We start from the raw sequence: 21,639 nt of genomic DNA on the forward strand, positions 1-21,639 counted from the left end.
GTATCGTGTGTTGCATTACGGAAACACTGAACAGCACACTGATTTTATTAGCGCATGCACAAAACCTCCTCTCCCTCCCCCTCCTCGCACACACACACACACACACACACACACACACACACACACACACACACACACAATTTCGAATGTCTGAACAAATGTGTATGTGAGAATGTGTGCTCTAAAGTAGATAGAGAGTGCTAGCTTCAAAGCTAGTAACATCACTGCATTGTTATGAGTTTCTATGAACCACAGGTTAAACGTAAACAAGATGCCTACAGCTCCCTTTTGCCATTTTCATTACCAGCATCATTCTGGAATTCTTGTTACTGTATGTATTTGATGTACAAACAAATAAAATTATTCAAAACTATAGGGAAGAACTCAATGCATACATTGCAGTGAATTGTAAAGCATTCACACTGAAATATGTAAGTTTTAACACTTTTGTGCTCTAGCATACACTTTTACTCAGACAATATTCTGTTTAATGTGCAAGATTTGGAAATATGTGTACTTACTCTGCTAGTCGTAACCAATGAATGTCACCCGTAGGGCCTTTCTGTCGTTTTGTTGGTATTGGATCAAGACTCTGAACATCATTAATAATATAATTCTCTAGTAAAAGGCAACCAGTTGAAAACAAACTTGCTGCCCTGCAAACTTAAAGCAAAATACAATTATATTTCACTGCCTTTGCCAAAATGAGTAATTAACATTCATTAGTACAACTAATGACACAAGTAAGTGAGAAAGAGGTTTTATTGTCACTAAGAAATATTGGCAATGTTTGTTTATGTGAAAAATATTAAGTAGTGCCATGGTTCACAGTCCACACTAAATTATAGGTCACCCTACCATAGGCTGGGTAATACAGGTAAGAGGAAGGCAATGGCAACAGGACCACAGCTACAGCACTCATTGTTAAAATTACCCTTCAGTTTGATGACAACGTTATCTAACTTTAGGAAACATTACAAATTAAGAACATTTGCTGGAAAAGCAAATAAATTTTACACCATCCTTCCAACAAGTTGTAAGACCGATTTTATTCCTCATATATAAGCGATATTAGTGCAACAACTTTTGTGGCAGCTTGAACTGACAACTGTAAACAACAGATTAACATTATTATTATTTTTTTATTAAAAATGAAACTCCTCCAGCTTTCCTATAGATTTTATATTTACTTGGCTACTACTTTTGACGCTGCGTCAACACCATCTTCTGGCCCATACACTTTGATGAAATCAGTTGTGTGTGGCTCAGTACTAGAAGTCTGCGGTGAGACCAACATGTTCTCCACGTGAATGGTGGGCAGTTACCGTCCGCCATCCACGTGGAGAATGTGTTGGCCTCACCGCAGACTTCTAGTACTGAGCCACACACAATTGATTTCATCAAAGTGTATGGGCCAGAAGATGGCGTTGACGCAGCGTCGAAACTAGTAGCCAAGTAAATATAAAATCTATAGTAAAGCTGGAGGAGTTTCATTTTTAATAAAAAAAAATTATACCAGCTGTGTCCCACCTTCATCCAATTTAAATATGGATGTAAGGAGATTAATGTTAAAATTGATTGAAATGCAAAATGCAGACAATTCTTTTCTGGAAGAACTCATAATGGGTGACAAGAGTTGGTGTTATCAATGCAAATGTACCACAAAATGAAAAACTCATCATGGATGACAGGAGTTGGTGTTATTAACAAAATGATAAAGTCCAGAAATTCACATGAAGGATCAATGATTTTTGGACACAATCGACATTCATGCCAAACATTTTTTATTAATTCACTCTTGAAACTTTTTTCAACTGTCAGAGTAGGTTCCAGCAGGTACTATTCTCTGCTCCTGCAATATTATACAAATAGCAAAACCCAAATAACCATGACTACTTTGGGATAACTGGGAAAAATAAATTCACATGTAGTCTAATCATCAATTTGAAATACTTTAGCACTGAAAGTGAATAAATTAATGACAAAAACTGGAAGCTAATAGAAAATCACAAATGTAGTGAACCATGGATACCTAAAAATGCCCTAAGGTACTGATACATCCACAAATACATATGGACTGTATGTGACTCACATTCATTAACTGATTATATGATATCAGATAACAAAAATAGGTGCAAAGAAAAGACATTCCAAAGGTTCAGAGAAGAAAATGAAATTACTATACCACTGCATTGTCCAAGCTAATGTTTTGTCTCTAAAATAAAATTGTAACTGCTCCATTTACTGATCCATCATACAAATAAAATGTCAGAACATTTTAACTACACTCTCCACATATTTTCAGTGTAATACCATTGCAATTTCTGTTATGATACTTTTGCACTAATATCTTTGGAAACTTGCATCGTCTTTTTTTGTAGCTGCTTTTACAATTTTGTTTCACTGAACAAACAAACAACTGAGAATATGAAAATGGAGGAGCACCATAGAAAAGAAGTTTACCAGAAAGGAAAATGACACATTAATTCAAGCAGAAAAGAAGTGCAAGAAAAGATGATGGGTCTAAGTTGTGGCATAGCAGCAAGGTGCAAGTTTACAGATGAATTATCATTATATCAAAGAAAGAAACTGTTTGAGACATTTTATGGCTCAGAAAGTACAAATAGGAAAAATGATAATCTCAGCAAGCTGATCACAAAAATTCCAAGAAAAAGAATTTGTACTCACACATTACAGCATATTTATTCTTGAAAATCAAGTAGTAAAGGTATTCAAAACTTTGTTTTTGCATACTTTTAGTGTTACAGACCAGTGGGTGTAAAAGATTTTAGGAAAAACTACTCTTGAAGGTTTAGTGAGTAGGGTAAAGGTGGCAAGCACACTAATCACAAATGAACATCAGATGACATTATGGAAGGGATATGAAATCATATAGATTTATTTGATGAAGCAGTATCACACTACATTAGAAAGGATCTAGATAGCAGCAACAGTATTTGAAAGACATACAGAATGTACATTCAGAAGTGTCAGGAGAAGGGGATGGAATATGCATCAGCTTGGATGAAAAATTTTCAATACAGAATACAAGCTTCTGATTTTCAAACATAAAAAGGATGTTTTTGATGAGAGTGAGGTTACAAGAACGCTGAACCAGAAAATAAGAATGCTTTGGAGGAAAAAATACACAGACCTTTGAAAAACAGAGACATGGCTCGAGCAGAAAAAGATGCTGACAAGTTGAAGGTGCAAATTGAGAGTACACTTCTGTGTGCTTGTTTTGATTTACTGAAGGTACTCAGCACTCCACAGTGTGAAGAGTCCTTGCTCTGTAACAAAAGAAAGCTGAGAACCTACACTCTGACTATCTACAACGTGGAAATATGAAAGGATGTGTGTTTCATGTGGATAGAGGGAATTGGACAAAGAGGAAGCACAGATATAGCTAGTTGCATCTACAAATTCATGAAGCAGCAAAGTGAGAATGGCTACAGAAATTTTTCTCTTCTAATGTTGAAATAGTCAGAACCAAAACAGATTTGTATTTTTCATGAATCTGTAGAGTTAGAGTACCCCAAAAACTGTTTCTGTTACCCGTAAGTTTCTTGAGAATGGGCACATCCAAGAATGTAGACAGCATGAACAGTGCTATCGAGAGAGCAGAAAAGAGCATGAACATTATGTACTACAGCAGTGATACATTCTATAAGCCAGAGTCAAGCAAAAAGAAAGAGTCTGATGTACAGGAGATGTCACAGAAGGATTTCTTTGATTACAAAGAGGTTTCACTGAATGTCCGAAACTGGACTAAAACTGAAAAGGGCTAAAGGGTAAGCTGGTCTGATATCACAGGAACAATGGTGAGGAAGGAAGAACCATGGATGACATCATTTACATATAAATATTACTGTCTACAATACCATTGGTTAAATGCGCAAGTTTTGATGTCACAGGCCAAGTGTAGAACATGCTGTAGAAGACATGCCATATGCATATTCGTCATCACTTTCACTTTCAGAGGAAAAATTTTCTGATCTGATGCTCCTTTGCCAGAACAACATAACTCCAACAGCTTACCATGAATTCTATTACAATCTGAAGCATGGACAAGCTTATAATAGTGAAGAAGATGAATGAAGTTGTAAAACTATTTTAATTTAAATATTAATTTTAATGTATAGTCTTTACTTTTTCCCAGGGAACTATTTTGTTATTGTTGTGTTGTGCTCAGGTATTAACATATTCATGTGCCAGAAAGCTTTGGAAATAAGAAATGTCAGAGGCATTGTTACTGTCATCAAAATTTATGAAATAAAGATATTCACATTTGCAGCCAGATGCTGATGTAGAACAATTTCAGTGAGGTAAGATCCTAAGTGACATTAATGTCAGTCATTAATACCTCTATTAATAATTACATGAATAAAATAACTTCTGAAACATTTTTTGCTATAAATTACCTAATAGCAAAGGAACAACAGGACTTTCTAAGCAGCATTTGCAAGTGTACATTTTGAGGTTGAAACTGGAAAATAGTGAAATTTTCAGTGTGATACTGTAACGTTTATGAAATGCTAAAAACGATAGTATTGCTGCGAACCATCAATCTGACTACCAAAATTCCTGTACGTTAGTTCACAGACCAGTGCATAAATGAAATATTTGTAAAAATATGGAATCATTGGGCACTTTATCAAACTGCATTGATATGCCAGTTAGTGTTAAAAAAGTGTTGATAAAGAACTGTGCAATACCAGAGAATTGAGGATCCAAAAACAAGAAGTGTCATGTTTCAGGTAGAAGAAAAATAGATCAAGAGAGCTGAAAATATGGAACAAGAAATTAAAACAAACAATTAAATAGGAAAAAAGATGTGTACTTGCCAACAATGAACACATTATTGGATATAAAAGCTCAGCAACTTTCATCAGAGGAACAAGAATACTGGCACTACTCAACTCTTTCAAGCATAACTATAACAATTTATGTTAATAATGTTGAAATCGATAGATACTAAACAGTCAAATAACTATGTCATAGTTATCTTCAGGACAAGCAATAAAACACACACACACACACACACACACACACACACACACACACACATACACCAGAATTTAATTTTAAAGCAGCTGCCTTCTATTGTTCATGCACTGACACAGATGCTCCATCAAGAATAAAGCTTCCAGTACTTAAAAAATTAAAAAAAAAAAAAAAAAAATTCACAACATCATGAGCACATGTGTGAATTATAATCATCTTGTGCCTGTTATGTGCCTTAATGAATGAACACATTTATAGGTCAAATTAATTTCTGAGTGGTGTATTAAGCAATAAAATGTGTCAAAAAGCTAATAAACCAATACATGCTTATCAAGCCATGTTTGTGAAATGTATCACAGTTACATCAAAATAATGTTTTTTAAAGTGGTGTACTATACCAACACAGTAAGGGATACTTGTGATGAAGTTCAGTGAGCCATGGGTTAAACCAAAGACCAGGTTTGGTATTGTATTTATAAAGCAACTTACCTGCAGATAGTTTCTCGACATCAAGTATGATTGACTGTGGACTTAAGAGAGCCATTTCAATTATGGATCCAATGAGTGATGGTGGACATGCTACTGTTTTTTCAAAAATATCTTCAAATACTTGTTTGATTCTGTCTGTGAAGTCCTCTTCATTTTCACTTAGTCCTTTAAGGATACCTGCAAATATGGCTGTGAGTAACTGCTGAGCAATTACTACATCCATCTGCGAAAGAGAAAATTTACCATTTTTTAAAATTAAATCCAGCTTATATATAACAAGTAAACATACAGTTGCAGTTATCAGTAGAACTACATGGAGAGAAAGAAACCATGTTTCTTGCATATTTTCATAGAGCGAAGTAAATAGTTGGAAATGGAAAGATTGGTTTAAAGGCAGGAGAAGGGACCAAACTATGAGGTCATCGGTCCCGTGTTCTTAATAAAACAATGCCACAAGTGTGAGAATAAAACAGAAAGCAAGGAAAAGCCAGAAGACTGAAGGGAAGGCAACGAATACTAAAAGGAACAAAAGAGGACAAGAAAACAACAGGGACACGCTAGAAACAGAAGAGAGTAAAACATGAAAGCAGATTACCGTGGCTGGCTAACCACGAGAATAAAAAGGGAAAGCCAGCCACTCTGCAACACATTAAAACCTCCACCCTAAAATCACTAGGGTGGAGGACACACAGAGACAAAGGACATGCGCTAAAACCTACATAGAAGTATAAAACCCACTCTCACGGATAAAACGTAAAACTAAAGCTGCTGTGGAGGCATTGTCGTCCAACACTGAAGGCAGGGTGCTGGGAAAGTTAAAAGTCTGCCGCAGAGCGGCTAAAAGTGGGCAGTCCAGCAAGAGGCGGACGACTGTCATCCGGAAGCCACAGGGACACTGAGGTGGGTCCTCGCGATGGAGTAGGTAACCATGTGTTAGCCACTTATAGCCAATGCGGAGCCAGCAGAGAACAACTGATTCCCTGCGAGAGGCCTGCATGAGAGACTTCCACACATTCATAGTCTCCTTAATGACACACAGTTTGTTGTGCATGCTGTTATGCCATTCCGTCATTCCAAAGTTGGAAAACCCTGCGGTGTAAGACAGAATGCAGGTCAGCTTCGGAGATGCCTATCTCCAGAGGCGGTTTCCGCGTCGCCTGTTTGGCCAGCCTGTCAGCAAGTTTGTTGCCGGGAAGTCCGACGTGTCCTGGAGTCCACACAAACACCGCATAGATGGACTCCTGAATGGACACTAGCAGAGGGTGGCAAGGGTAGCACAGGCTGATAGCTTGTAGGCTGCTCAATGAGTCAGTACACAGGAGAAATGACTGGCCAGGACATAAGCGGATGTACTCTAGAGCACGAGATATGGCTACTAGCTCTGCAGTGGAAACACTGCAGCCAACTGGCAAGTAGTGCTGCTTAATATATCCTCCATGAACATATGCAAAGTCTACGAGACCATCAGAAAGGTCCCAGAACTGCTCTCATTAATAAACGGTCACAACGCCCATATAGTACTAGGGACAGAAAGTTGGCTGAAACCAGATGTAAATAGTAATGAAATCCTAAATTCAGATTGGAATGTATACCGCAGAGACAGGCTGGACAGTGAAGGGGGAGGTGTGTTTATAGCGATAAAAAGTGCAATAGTATCAAAGGAAATTGACGGAGATCCGAAATGTGAAATGATTTGGGTGAAGGTCACGGTTAAAGCAGGCTCAGACATGGTAATTGGATGTCTCTATAGGCCCCCTGGCTCAGCAGCTGTTGTGGCTGAGCACCTGAAGGATAATTTGGAAAATATTTCGAGTAGATTTCCCCACCATGTTATAGTTCTGGGTGGAGATTTTAATTTGCCGGATATAGACTGGGAGACTCAGACGTTCATAACGGGTGGCAGGGACAAAGAATCCAGTGAAATTTTTTTAAGTGCTTTATCTGAAAACTACCTTGAGTAGTTAAACAGAGAACCGACTCGTGGCGATAACATATTAGACCTTCTGGTGACAAACAGACCCGAACTATTTGAAAAAGTTAACGCAGAACAGGGAATCAGCGATCATAAAGCGGTTACGGCATCGATAATTTCAGCCGTAAATCGGAATATTAAAAAGGGTAGGAAGTTTTTTCTGTTTAGAAAAAGTGACAAAAGGCAGATTTCAGAGTACCTGTTGGCTCAACACAAAAGTTTTGTCTCAAGTACAGATAGTGTTGAGGATCAGTGGACAAAGTTCAAAACCGTCGTACATAATGCGTTAGATGAGTATGTGCCAAGCAAGATCGTAAGAGATGGAAAAGAGCCACCGTGGTACAACAATCGAGCTAGAAAACTGCTGCGGAAGCAAAGGGAACTTCACAGCAAACATAAACATAGCCAAAGCCTTGCAGACAAACAAAAATTACGCGAAGCGAAATGTAGTGTGAGGAGGGCTATGCAAGAGGCGTTCAATGAATTCGAAAGTAAAGTTCTATGTACTGACTTGGCAGAAAATCCTAAGAAATTTTGGTCTTATGTCAAAGCGGTAGGTGGATCAAAACAAAATGTCCAGACACTCTGTGACCAAAATGGTACTGAAACAGAGGATGACAAGACTAAAGGCCGAAATACTAAATGTCTTTTTCCAAAGTTGTTTCACAGAGGAAGATTGCACTGTAGTTCCTTCTCTAGATTGTCGCACAGATGACAAAATGGTAGATATCGAAATAGACGACAGAGGGATAGAGAAACAATTAAAATCGCTCAAAAGAGGAAAGGCCTCTGGACCTGATGGGATACCAGTTCAATTTTACACAGAATACACGAAGGAACTTGCCCCCCTACTTGCAGCAGTGTACCGTAGATCTCTAGAAGAGCGTAGCGTTCCAAAGGATTGGAAAGGGGCACAGGTCATCCCCGTTTTCAAGAGGGGACGTCGAGCAGATGTGCAGAACTATAGACCTATATCTCTAACGTCGATCAGTTGTAGAATTTTGGAACACGTATTGTGTTCGAGTATAATGACTTTTCTGGAGACAAGAAATCTACTCTGTAGGAATCAGCATGGGTTTCGAAAAAGACGGTCATGTGAAACCCAGCTCGCGCTATTCGTCCACGAGACTAAGAGGGCCATAGATACGGGTTCATAGGTGGATGCCGTGTTTCTTGACTTCCGCAAGGCATTCGATACAGTTCCCCACAGTCGTTTAATGAACAAAGTAAGAGCATATGGACTATCAGACCAATTGTGTGATTGGATTGAGGAGTTCCTAGATAACAGGACGCAGCATGTCATTCTCAATGGAGAGAAGTCTTCCGAAGTAAGAGTGATTTCAGGTGTGCCGCAGGGGAGTGTCATAGGACCATTGCTATTCACAATATACATAAATGACCTTGTGGATGACATCGGAAGTTCACTGAGGCTTTTTGCGTATGATGCTGTGGTGTACCGAGAGGTTGTAACAATGGAAAATTGTACTGAAATGCAGGAGGATCTGCAGCGAATTGACGCATGGTGCAGGGAATGGCAATTGAATCTCATTGTAGACAAGTGCAATGTGCTGCGAATACACAGAAAGATAGATCCTTTATCATTTAGCTACAAAATAGCAGGTCAGCAACTGGAAGCAGTTAATACCATAAACTATCTGGGAGTACGCATTAGGAGTGATTTAAAATGGAATGATCATATAATGTTGATCGTCGGTAAAGCAGATGCCAGACTGAGATTCATTGGAAGAATCCTAAGGAAATGCAATCCGAAAACAAAGGAAGTAGGTTACAGTACGCTTGTTCGCCCACTGCTTGAATACTGCTCAGCAGTGTGGGATCCGTACCAGATAGGGTTGATAGAAGATATAGAGAAGATCCAACGGAGAGCAGCGCGCTTCGTTACAGGATCATTTAGTAATCGCGAAAGCGTTACAGAGATGATAGATAAACTCCAGTGGAAGACTCTGCAGGAGAGACACTCAGTAGCTCGGTACGGGCTTTTGTCAAAGTTTCGAGAACATACCTTCACCGAAGAGTCAAGCAGTATATTGCTCCCTCCTACGTATATCTCGCGAGGAGACCATGAGGATAAAATCAGAGAGATTAGAGCCCACACAGAGGCAAACTGACAATCCTTCTTTCCACGAACAATACAAGAATGGAATAGAAGGGAGAACCAATAGAGGTACTCAAGGTACCTTCCGCCACACACCGTCAGGTGGCTTGTGGAGTATGGATATAGATAGATAGAGCAGTCAGTATAAACCGCTTCAGAGCCCAGGAACACATCAAGAATCAAGAGAAAGTGACAGCGGAGAGCGGTGGGGCTAACAGAGTCCTTAGGGAGCAGGAGGGCAAAATATCCCACCACCTTGTGGTATGAGATGTAAAGAGAACACGGAGGAGTAGCCATGTGTTGAGGGCAATAGGTACTACAGTTAATGACTTGTGTATATTTTAAGATCATGTACAATATTCAAATAAAAGGTTTGTCTGATTGTCATGTTATTTAAATGGAACTGTTATTTAGTTCCAATGCCAACATATACATGAAATAGCCAATCATTCAAACTCAAGCTTGGAATGGACAAGGATGGTGAGTGAAACTGGCTGAGTCCTTTTCAAAACAAACATACTGTTATTTGCATTAGTCAACTTAAAGAAGCCACTGAAACCCTAAATCTGGATTGCTGAACGGTGATTTGAATACTAAATATCTTAATCATCATACTACTCGGACCACAATATCTACACTAGCATCCAAAATTAAAGCAACAAACAGGAATTTTGGAAGGTTGTGTTTATTTTGACAGAAAACTGTGTAAACTGATGATAGTAAAGTAGAAACAATGTAAAGAATACACAACGGAAACAACTGCAATATACACAACGGTAGAGAAAAATGTTTTTAGTTTTTTCCAACTTAACTGATTTGTACACACGTCCCGACTACCGGTTAATGTGGTCAGTATGGGGCGTGACCACCTCTGGCAAAAATACAGGCCTCTCAATGATGGAGATGCTGTGAGTGAAATTATCGATCTCATGTTGAGGCAATAACGCCCATTCTTACTGGAGAGCTGCTTGCAAGGTGGTTGGTGGATGCTGAAGTGATGCAATCCATCTTCCTAGGGCACCCCAGACATGCCTTATGGAATTCAAATTGGGAGGGCAAGCAGGCACGCCATGCATGCAATATCTTCTGTTTCCCATACAAAATCGACCACTCTTGCTCTATGAGGACAATCACTGTCATTCATCAATACGAAGTCCTTGCAACAACCACACGAGGTCCCAAGATCTCATGACGATACCTGACAACAGTTAAACCCTGCCAGTTCCCCAAACAGTTTCAAGAGGAGGTGCTCATGTGTTCAACACAATCCCTGCCCATAACATTAGGGATACTCCTCGATATTGGTCTATTTCCATAATAATGTTTGGGTCCCAAAGTCGTGTTCTACATTCATAGAGAATCACTCTCCAGCCCAAATTGAGACTCATTTGTGAAAAGAACAGTGGCCCACTGTTCAACCTCCCAGGTGGCGTGATGACAACTCCACTTTAGATGTTCCCTTCGGTGAAGATGCATCAGACGTACACATACAGTAGATCTCCAAGAATAAAGGCCATTCTGCTGAAGCCTTCTGGACAACATTTGTCTCGATACAACATGTCCAGTGGATGCTGTGAGGTCAGATACCAGTTGCTGTGCAGTGTTAAGGCAGTACCATCATGCCCTTACATACAAATAACAATCCTCTCTTTCTGATATCATTTGTGGCTGGCCCTGCCCTGGTCTTTGGACTACTGTTTCGGGTCCCTACAAATTGTTGGCACTTCCGAGAAACAACAGAACGATTCACATTAAGCCATCAAGCCTCATAAGTTTGCGACTGTCCTACACTGCAGAGTATCGGTAGGTGTCTTCTTTGTGCCATACTGTGACACCAGCGACTGTATACACAGCAATCCGGCAAACACTAACCCGTTTGATAAGTGCCCTGACGTCATTGTGGACATGGTTGTCCATTGACCTGAATGCCATTTGCCGTGCAGAAGGTGATTGTATGGACATCTGCTGATAGTTTGTATGATTATACGGTGAATTAGACACAAGATGGGGAAATAGCAGTTTCTTGCTTTAATTTTGGACACCAGTGTATTTAGGAAACTTCAGAAACCACTTCCAGCGCTCTCCTACATCCTCAAAAGTCAGCAACCTCTGTTGAGAAAGCATGGGCTCCTGATTTTGCACTTTTGTGGGCAGTAACACTTCCTTTCACTTTATTTGTTGTAAGTGAGCACATGTGAGTGTTGATTACAGACGCTCTCACCCAATTCAGATGAAAGCCCAGTTTGTGCACCTTTATATTAATATTTAATTTGATGCAGGTTAAACAAATTACACATGTACTTCCAAATCATAATTTTCAGGAGCAGTGACGTTGAGGCAACATTAACGCTATCCCCTGCAGAGAGGGTTTTTCAAGACAAATACAATATGTTCTCTCCTTATTACTGTATCATAACTATTATTGTTCAAATGGTTCAAATGGCTCTGAGCACTATGGGACTCAACTTCTGAGGTCATTAGTCCCCTAGAACTTAGAATTAGTTAAACCTAACTAACCTAAGGACATCACACACATCCATGCCCGAGGCAGGATTCGAACCTGCGACCGTAGCGGTCTCGCAGTTCCAGACTGCAGCGCCTAGAACCGCACGGCCACTTCGGCCGGCAACTGTTACTGTTATTATTATTATTATTATTATGTGCTATTTATAATGCTTCATTCATCGAGATAAATTCCAATTTGGTTGTTGATTATGGTAATTATATGAGCTTATTCTGATATGTAAGAGCCACGTCTATTACTTAGTAGCCTGCAGTGCCACAGCTAGAGTTAACTTAGGTTGCCAACATTTTGTACCCCTTTGCGATGGACAGTTTCAGCTATTAACTTTGTAAAATATATCTTCATAAAAATACAAACAATTTCTGTCTTTGGCATACACATATGTAACAAGGAACAGACATGACACCTCTTGCTGGCCCATTATCCTCATCGACTAGATCAAGTTCGTATGACAAGCCACCATCCTTGGAGAAAGCAAAATGTTTGCGAGAAACAGGCTGAACAAAGTAGCTCATTGCCACAGAATTACACAGGCTGAAGTTAATAGAGCAATTGAAATCAATAAGGAAGAAAATGGAAAAAGAAGCTATGATAATCATCTTACTTAATGCAAAGGAGAACTATGAAAACAATGTGAAAGAGTAAGTAGGAAATTGAAACTAGTTGTAATATATATACTGTTCTTCAGGAATTTTGTAAACTTTCATATATAAAATAACACAAAATCCTGCATTTTGTATTCCAATTGCAACTTCTTGTCTTTTTTCACATCCTCTCCCAAGAATTTATCTCAGTTACACTCTTCTTCATTATCGACATTGTCATGAAAATCCTGAGCAGGATCTTCAAAATCTTCATCCTGTTGGTGTTTTGCAATGTTATGGTGTACAAAGCAGCAAGATATAATTGCTAAACAATGGAAAATCCAGGATGGAATGTAACAATATAATGAAAACAATAGTTCCTACTCACCATGTAGCGGAGATGCTGAGTCGCAGAAAGGCACAACAAAAAGAATGTTGGGAAGTTAGCTTTCGGCCAACAATGCTTTCATCAAAGGTAGCAACATACGCACGCACTCACACGCACACACGCGCGCGCGCGCCCACAAACAAACAAACAAACAAACAAACAAACAAACACACACACACACACACACACACACACAAGTGTGTGTGTGGTGTTGTGTTGTGGTGTGGTGTGGTGTGGTGTGTGTGTGTGTGTGTGTGTGTGTGTGAGAGAGAGACCAAAGGCCTTGTTGGCCGAAAGCTAACTTTCCGACAGTCTTTTTGTTGTGCCTTTCTGCATCTCAGCATCTCCACTATATGGTCAGTAGTAACTATCCTTTTTATTATAAAACTGCAATTATTGGGGCATTTGGTAATGTAACTCTACACACATATTGTAAAATAAGAAACAGCTTCTTCAGCTGACCAAAATAAGATTCCATCATGACCCCCTCGTTTTTTCAAACCTTGTTGAATGTTTTGTGACTCACCTCTGGTAGATTATAATAGGGGACCATTAATCAGGGATCTAGGCCATGTCCTTCATCACCCAACAGAACAATTTTCTTAAATTCATGTACTACTTCCCAGATGCTTGAATTTTTCCATGTCTGATTGTCATGTACTGACCCATGCAAGCTATTTTCAATGCTGGTGAACCATTCCTTTGTACTGCATGTGCCATGCACATTTATACTAGAATAGCCCTTTCTATTGATATATTCATCATCACAGTGTATAGGTTTTGGAATCTGCACCTGTGTACAGTCAGCCATACCAATAGCACTTGGAAATGTACATTTTTCTAGCCACATGTTTTTTTGCCACAGCCACTTCATGTGCTGGCATAGGAAATTTGATCAACAGGTCAGCGTTTTCTGTTATCTTTTTAGGAGGACTGCCCATTTGTTTACTAACTGTAGTTTGATGAAACCCTTTCTTCTGCTATGCCAGACTGGAATCCTGGATGAACTGCATACCGCAGGAAAACCTTCATCCTCTATTTCGACGGCAGCGCTCTGCCTCTTCTTCTCCATGTGGCTAACAGAAAATGATTCACAAACCTTTTAACAATTTCTTCATTGAAATGAGTTCTACAGTGCTCTCCAAGTGGAAATCGGCATGGTCTGTAGCATTTTACATGGCGTACAGATGCTGCCAGTTGAGCATATCTGCACACTGCAAACATGAGTATTGGCCTTCACATTTTAGAAGCTATTGCTTCCAAAATGAAATCAGAGCTTCTTTTTATTAATACAATATATCTAATGCCAAAGCCGGAGCTTTGAAATTTGAAGGAAAAACATTTGCTTCCGTTTATTCATATGGCCCGTTGACTTGCAGACAGGAAAAATCAAGATATTGCTTTTCATTTGAGCTTTTGACAACAAGGCCTTCTTCTAAAGTAGAAAACACACACATTCAAACAAGATCAACTCTTGCATGAACATGAAACTTTTTCTGGCAACTTAGGTCTCAGAGGCCAGAGACAGTGATTATGTATTTGTGTGTGTGTGTGTGTGTGTGTGTGTGTGTGTGTGTTCTACTTTAGAAGGAGGCCTTGTGACTGAAAGCTCAAACGTATAGCAATACTTCTGTCATGCCTGTCTGAAACTCAGTATCTCCTCTACATGATGAGCAAGAATCTAAACTTTCCACTATATTATTGAAATTACCATTGGTGATGTATAGCAAACTTTACTTTGAACATTGCATTAGTTAGAAGTATTTCCACCAATAAACATATATCTGATATATTGTAAGCTACTTATTGGAGAGAAACTTTACTAAAAAATTTCTGTAATTAACTTGCTACAGCTGTAAGATATTTATAGAAACACTTTTTTGCCATCAGCTGTATTTATTTAAATTTATTTTTGACCAGTTTCTATTATTTCAATCATCATTAACTGGAAGAAAAATTCAACATCTGTTGGAACAAAAATGCATATTTCTCATAGCGGACACGAGAGGAAAAGGTAGATTGCTACTCACGATAAAGATGACATGTTGAGTTGCAGACAGGCACAATGAAAATATACATACATATTAAGCTTTCGGTCACAGGAAATATACACACATTCATTCACATAAGCAAGCACACCTCGTACACACATGACCGTCACCTCAAATGGTTCAAATGGCTCTGAGCACTATGGGACTTAACATTTGAGGCCATCAGTCCCCTAGAACTTAGAACTACTCAAACCTAACTAAGCTAAGGACATCACACACATCCATGCTCGAGGCAGGATTCGAACCTGTGACCATAGTGGTCGCGCGGTTCTAGACTGAAGCGCCTAGAACCACTCGGCCACACCTACCATCACCTCAGGCAGCTCAGATCGGTATGCAGCTGTTGCATAAGGTGGAGAGAAGGGTGCTGTCTGGTGGAGTGTGCACAGACTAAACTGCCAACAGGCACCAGTGGGGTGGGGTGGAGTTGGGCAGGAGGCATGTAGCAAAAATAGAGAGGAGTGAGGAAGGGGAAAGATCGGTGCGTGTGTTTGCAGAGGGTGGCAGACAAGGAGGGTGAGGGGATGAGAACAGGGAGGAGGCAATAGGACAGATGCTGTGAAAACTGTTGGGTGCAGGGTGTTACCGTAGGTTGAGGTCAGATCAATATCACGAATGGAGAGTATGTTGTAAGGATACCTCCCATCTGCCCAGTTTAGAAAAGCTTGTAGTGGAGGGGAGGATTCAGATAGCTTGAGTAGTGAAGCAGCCACTGAAATCAAGTACTGGCCACAGTTCGGTGGTGGCTGTTAATCCTGGTGGATGGTTGGTAGTCATACCAACATAAAAAGCTGTGCAACGATGGCAGCAGAGCTAGTATATGACATGGCTGCTTTCTCAGGTAGCCTGGCCTCTGAAGTGCTGGGTAGGTGGATTGGGCAGGTCTTGAATTTGGGTCTTCCACAGGAATATGATCCCTGTGCCAAGGGGCTGGGATTTCCAGTGGCATAGGATGAAATGGGATGTTATGGAGATTCAGTGGGTGACAGAACACTACTTTAGGGGGGGGTGAAAGATCTAGGGTAGGATGTCCCTCATGTCAGGGCATAACGATACATAATCAAAGTGCTGACAAAGGATACGGTTTAGTCGTTCCAGTGCAGGGAGGTATTGGGTGACAAAGGGGCACTTGTTTGTAATTGGTTTTTTGGGGTAGTGAGGAAATTGGTGGTGTGTGGGGAAAAGGCATGGGAGATCTGTTTGCAGATTAGATATGGGGATATTGCCTATCTGTTAAGGCCTTGGCGGGACCCTCAGCATACTGGACAAGAGAGTTCTTGTCATTGCAAATATGTTGTCCCCAGGTGGCCAGGCTGTACGGGAGGGATTTTTTATTGGGGAAGGGATGACTGCCATCAAAATGCAGGTACTGTTGGTGACTGGTGGATTTATTGTGGTCAGAGGTGTGGATGGAGCCATCACAAAAGAGGTGGTCAACTTTCATGAAAGTGGCATGCTGGATTGAGGAGGATCAGGTGAAGCATACGGAAAGAAGGTGTTGAGGGTGTGAAGGATTGAGGATAGGGTGTCTTGACTGTGAGCCCAGATCATGAAAGATCTCAATGAAGCTGAACCAGACTAGGGCTTTGGTGATGTGGTAGGCTAGGAAGGTCTCCTCTAGATGGGCCATAAACAGGTTGGCACAGGAGGGTGCCTTGCAAAGGCTCATGACTGTGCTGTGAATTTGTTTGTGTACCATCCCTTCAAAGGAGAAGTAGTTGAGAGTTAATATGAAGTTAGTAAGGTGTATGAGGAATGAGGTAGTGGGTTTGGAGTCTGAAGGATGTTGGGGAACGTAATGTTCAGTAGTGAAAGACCCAGACTGAGGGCATGAGGGATGTTGGTGTATTGGGAAGTGGTGTTAACAGTGATTAATAGGGATCCAGGAGCTAAAGGGCTGGGGATGATGGAGAGTTTGAAAGAAATGTTCAGTACTTTTGACATGAGAGGCTAGATTATGAGCAATTGGTTGGAGGTGATGGCCATTGAGAGCCAAAATTCTTTCAATTGGGGCACAATAACTAGCTACAATGGGGAATCCAGGAATGTTGGGTTTGTGGATTTTGGGGAGCATGTAAAAGTTGGGTGTGTGGGGTATTATAAGGGTGAGGAGGGAAATGGATTCAGGGGAAAGGTTCTGGGAAGGACATATGACTTTAAGCAGGGACTGAAGGTTATGTTGGGGCTTCTGGGATGGGATCACTCTGGCAGAGTCTAAAGGTGGAGTAGTCAGATAATTAGCAGTAGCCTTCCACCAAGTAGTCACTACAATTTATAACAACGGAGGTGGAAATTTAGTCTGCAGGTATGATGATTACATCAGGATTTGTTTTAATGTTGTGTATGGTTGTCTTTTCTTCAGCTGAAAGGTTGGTGTTCTCAGGAAGGGATACAGGGCAGGATGGTGAGGCCAAGTTGGAGGTAAGGAATTCCAGGAAGTAGTTTGGTGGGAGGTGAGGAGGATCATAGTTGGATGGTGGTATGAACTGGGAGAGGCAGAGTTCAATGTTGGTATTAGGCTGGCTTTCGTTTGAGGGATCGGTGACAAGGAATGTTTGCATTGCACAGATTGGGAGAAGAGTAGGTCTTTACCAAGTCCAACAAAGTTAAATTTGTGTTAGGGCTAAAGGTGTGGCCTTTGGATAGGTCAGAAACTTCCGTGGGGCTGAGGGTTTTGTTGGAAAGGTTAACAACAGTGTTATGGGAATGTTTCGACTCTGCATTTTGTGTAGTGTTTGTAGGGAGTTTTGGTGGCTGCGGCAAATTGAAAAGGTCAGCTGGGCATGGTGTGCATGCTATGAGGGGTTGATGGCACAGAACACTTGGGTAGGACAGGGGTTATAGTGGTGCTCCGAAGCAGCAGGTGGTGTCAGCAAATTGTATAACTTATGGAGGTGGTGTCTGGAATGATTCCCCAGGTGCTGAAGGGCAAGGGATTCAGTTGGAGAAACGTGATGTATGTAACAGGGATTGCGCAGCAGCAGTATATTGTGGAGGAGCAGAGGTTATTCTGGGATGCCTGTGCCATGGAAATGCAGTTTTGCAGGACCAAGTTTGTGAGGGCCATCTCCACCATCCCCAATCCTTCACCATCTGGATCCCTAATCTTAACTATAGGCACCACTTTTGTATACACTAACATCCCTTACGCCTATGGTCTTACTGCTAACTGAACATTACCATTCACAATGTCCTTCAGACTCTAAACCCACTGCTTATTCCTCATACATGCTACTAACTTTATCCTAATTCACAACTACTTCTCCTTTGAAGGGAAGGTATACAAACAAATCCACAGCACAGCCCTGGGCATCAGCATGGCACCTTACTATGCCATCCTAATGATGGAAAATCTAGAAAAGACTTTCCTAGCCTCCAAAAATGTCGAAGCCCTAGTCTGGTTCAGTTCATTGATGAGATCTTCATAACATGGGCTCAGGGCCAAGACACCTTATCTTCATTCCTTCCCAACCACTTCACATGGCACTCCTCAACTCAGTGTGCCATCTTCTTAGATGTTGACCCTCTTGTCTCTGATGGCTCGGTCGACACCTCTGTCCACATTAAACCCACCAACTGCCAACATACCTCCCCATCCCACAGTCTCCTGGCACTGTTCCTGTTGGCAGTCTGGTCGTTTCACACTGCCAGATAACTGCTTCCATTCCACGTGACAACTGCATTCCGGTCTGAGCTGACAGAGATGATGGTCATGTGTGCATGAAGTATGCTTGCTCATGTGAATGAATGTGTGTGTGTGTGTGTGTGTGTGTGTGTGTGTGTGTGTGTGTGTGTGTGTTTCATTTTCGGACGAAGGCTTTGGCCAAAAGCTAATGCATAAATGACTTTCCATTGTATGTGTCTACAACTCAACATGTAATCTTTATGACAAGTACAAATTTATCTTTTCCTTATATTGTTGATATTCCAACCTGGAGTTCCCATTGTTTGCCTTTTCATAGGAGACACATTAATATACCTAATGTACCAATGGCAGAATGTGGAATGTAAAATAAGCATATTTTGGCATATCATGAAAAACTTAGATAAATGGCATTTACACTCCTGAAAGTTAACAGGTGACTGGCATCTCAGACCTATTTTTAAATAACTGAAACTGGTCAAGAATAAATTGAAATACATATATAGTGGATGGTGAGGGCTCTCAGCAAGTACTGTTCTGAGCTGGCAGAATTTAAAACTGTGATATATATTTTACAGAAGTGTAAGTAATTAACACAAGCTGGAGAGACACTGATAATTTTTAATGAGAAGATTGTGAACCTGTGTAGGGCAAGTAACAATGTATTTTAATGAAATAGGTGACACACATTGGTATACCACAGAGGTGGCAAATGTTGGGGGCAGAAGACATGTTCTCTGCACATAATATGTAAAGTGCACTTTTGTAATATACAGTGACTCCAATCATTCAGTGCTGTCTGCGACATTTGGCTTATTTTGGAATGTTGCTTATCAGTCACAAAATATATATGAAACAACAAGAGGTACAGTTAATAAATAAGATATTATCTAATTGGTATAATGTGCTAATATGGGTTTATTTTTACATGTCAAATATGAATATAACGCAATGAGAAAGAAAAGGACTATTTGAATAAAGAACAAAAGAAGATTTACCTAGCAGGCATTAGATGAACATGGTAATAACTGATGAATATGACTATGTATGACTTCATCTTGGAAAAAGACTTTATAAATGAGTCTGGTTTTAGATTACTGCTCTGTTATTATTCTGGATGGTAGTTAATGTAATGGACAGCCATTTGTTTCAGACTTTAATTTCTCTGTAAAGACAAACTAACTGGATGACAATATTTTCTTATATTGACATGTGATAACTGCGGGTTACAAGAAGTAGAGAAAGCTACCTCTTAGGAAATTTTAACACATTTTGTTTATGTTTTTGTAATCCTTGCAACCATAAGGAATTATGAAGTAGTCTACCAACAAATATATGTGATATATACTGTTTCACTCATGGGTGTCAAGTGTACCTTGAAAATCAAATCAACTTCAATATTCTTTGTCATTTAACTGTACTGGGGATAATTAGAATCCCTGTTGACACGCAAAAGAATTTACCATTTTTGTGTTCATAGCACTAGATTAGAACTATGAATCACATGGCCTAACTTCTGAAGTTTTCACAAGGCACAGAAAGTATAAATTAAAATTATATTAAAGTTCAAATAATATCTACTCATATGTCATCATAAACCTTTACTGCCTTTTTCTCTAATATACACATAACAAAAATCAATTTAGTATTAATATGAAAATCTTTAAAATCAAATAAATAAAATTATTATTTCAAATACTGAAATGTTATTTTCGCCACAAAAATATTGAGTGGTCCTTCAAACAAGTCCGCTGACCTGGAGTATAATGCCTTCGACACTAACCCATTCAACCAACTTAGGTACAAAATTTTCACTCTGCAGTGGAGTGTACACTGATATGAAACTTCCTGTTCGATTAAAACTGTGTGCTGAACTGAGATTTGATTTAAGGACCCTTGATTTTTGTCAGCAAGTAGCCTACTGACAGCTATCTAAGCATGACACACAACCTGTCCTCACAGCTTTACTTCCACCAGTATCTCATCTCCTACCTTCCACATTTCACTGAAGATCTCCTTCGAAACTTGCAGGACCAGCACTCCTGGAAGGAAGGATATTGCGGAGACACTGCTCAGCTACAGCCTGGGTGATGTTTCAAGAATGAAATTTTCACTCTGCATTGAAATGTGTGCATATATGAAAAGGAGTGATAATCCTCCAAATTTCACGGAAGAACTTCTGTGAAGTTTGGAAGGTCGGGGATGAGATACTGTTGGAAGTAAAGCTGTGAGTACAGGTCATGCTTGGGTAACTCAGTTAGAAGAGCATTTGCCCACCAAACGCGAAGATCGAGAGTTTGAGTCTTGATCGGACACACAGTTGTAATCTGCCAGGAAATTTCATATCAGCGCACACTCCATTGAAGACTGAATGTTTCATTCAGGAAACATACCGTAGGCTGTGACTAAGCCATGTCTCCATGGCATCCTTACTTACAGGACTACTAGTCCTGCAAGCTATGCAGAAGAACTTCTGTGAAGTCTGGAAGGTAGGGGATTAGATACTGGTGGAAGTAAAGCTGTGAGAACAGATTATGAGTCATGCTTGGATATCTCAGTCGGTAGAGAACTTATCCATGGAAGGCAAAGGTCCCAAGTTCGAGTCTCAGTCTGGCATATAGTTTTAATCTACCAAGAATTTATATGACAGATTTTGCTTAAAAATATCAGGTCTTATTGTCCCACATTTTAAACCAAAATTTGCAAAACATGTGCCTACATTTTGACAGGTACTAAATATAACAATGCCGCCTCTAACTTATGACATCTGGGCAACTTCAACCACTATCAGTTTAACAAAATCAAACAATGGAATATCCAAGATGAAATAACAACAATATGAAAAGGATAGATTGGTACTCACCACAT

At 40.1% G+C, this 21,639-nt stretch overlaps 1 protein-coding gene across 1 annotated transcript in view; it reads right to left on the reverse strand.

The window, feature by feature from the left end:
• Positions 1–21,639, reverse strand: part of LOC126463715 (DNA-dependent protein kinase catalytic subunit-like) — a 475,012-nt gene that overhangs the window by 180,700 nt on the left and 272,673 nt on the right. The window contains exons 32-33 of the mRNA XM_050096185.1: positions 5,494–5,716; positions 522–663 (exon numbers count right to left, since the gene is read on the reverse strand). Coding sequence (XP_049952142.1) covers positions 522–663; positions 5,494–5,716 — 365 coding nt within the window. The remainder of the gene's footprint in view (positions 1–521; positions 664–5,493; positions 5,717–21,639) is intronic.

The sequence above is a fragment of the Schistocerca serialis genome, chromosome 1 (assembly GCF_023864345.2).
Source record: "Schistocerca serialis cubense isolate TAMUIC-IGC-003099 chromosome 1, iqSchSeri2.2, whole genome shotgun sequence".
NCBI classification, from domain to species: Eukaryota; Metazoa; Arthropoda; class Insecta; order Orthoptera; family Acrididae; genus Schistocerca; species Schistocerca serialis.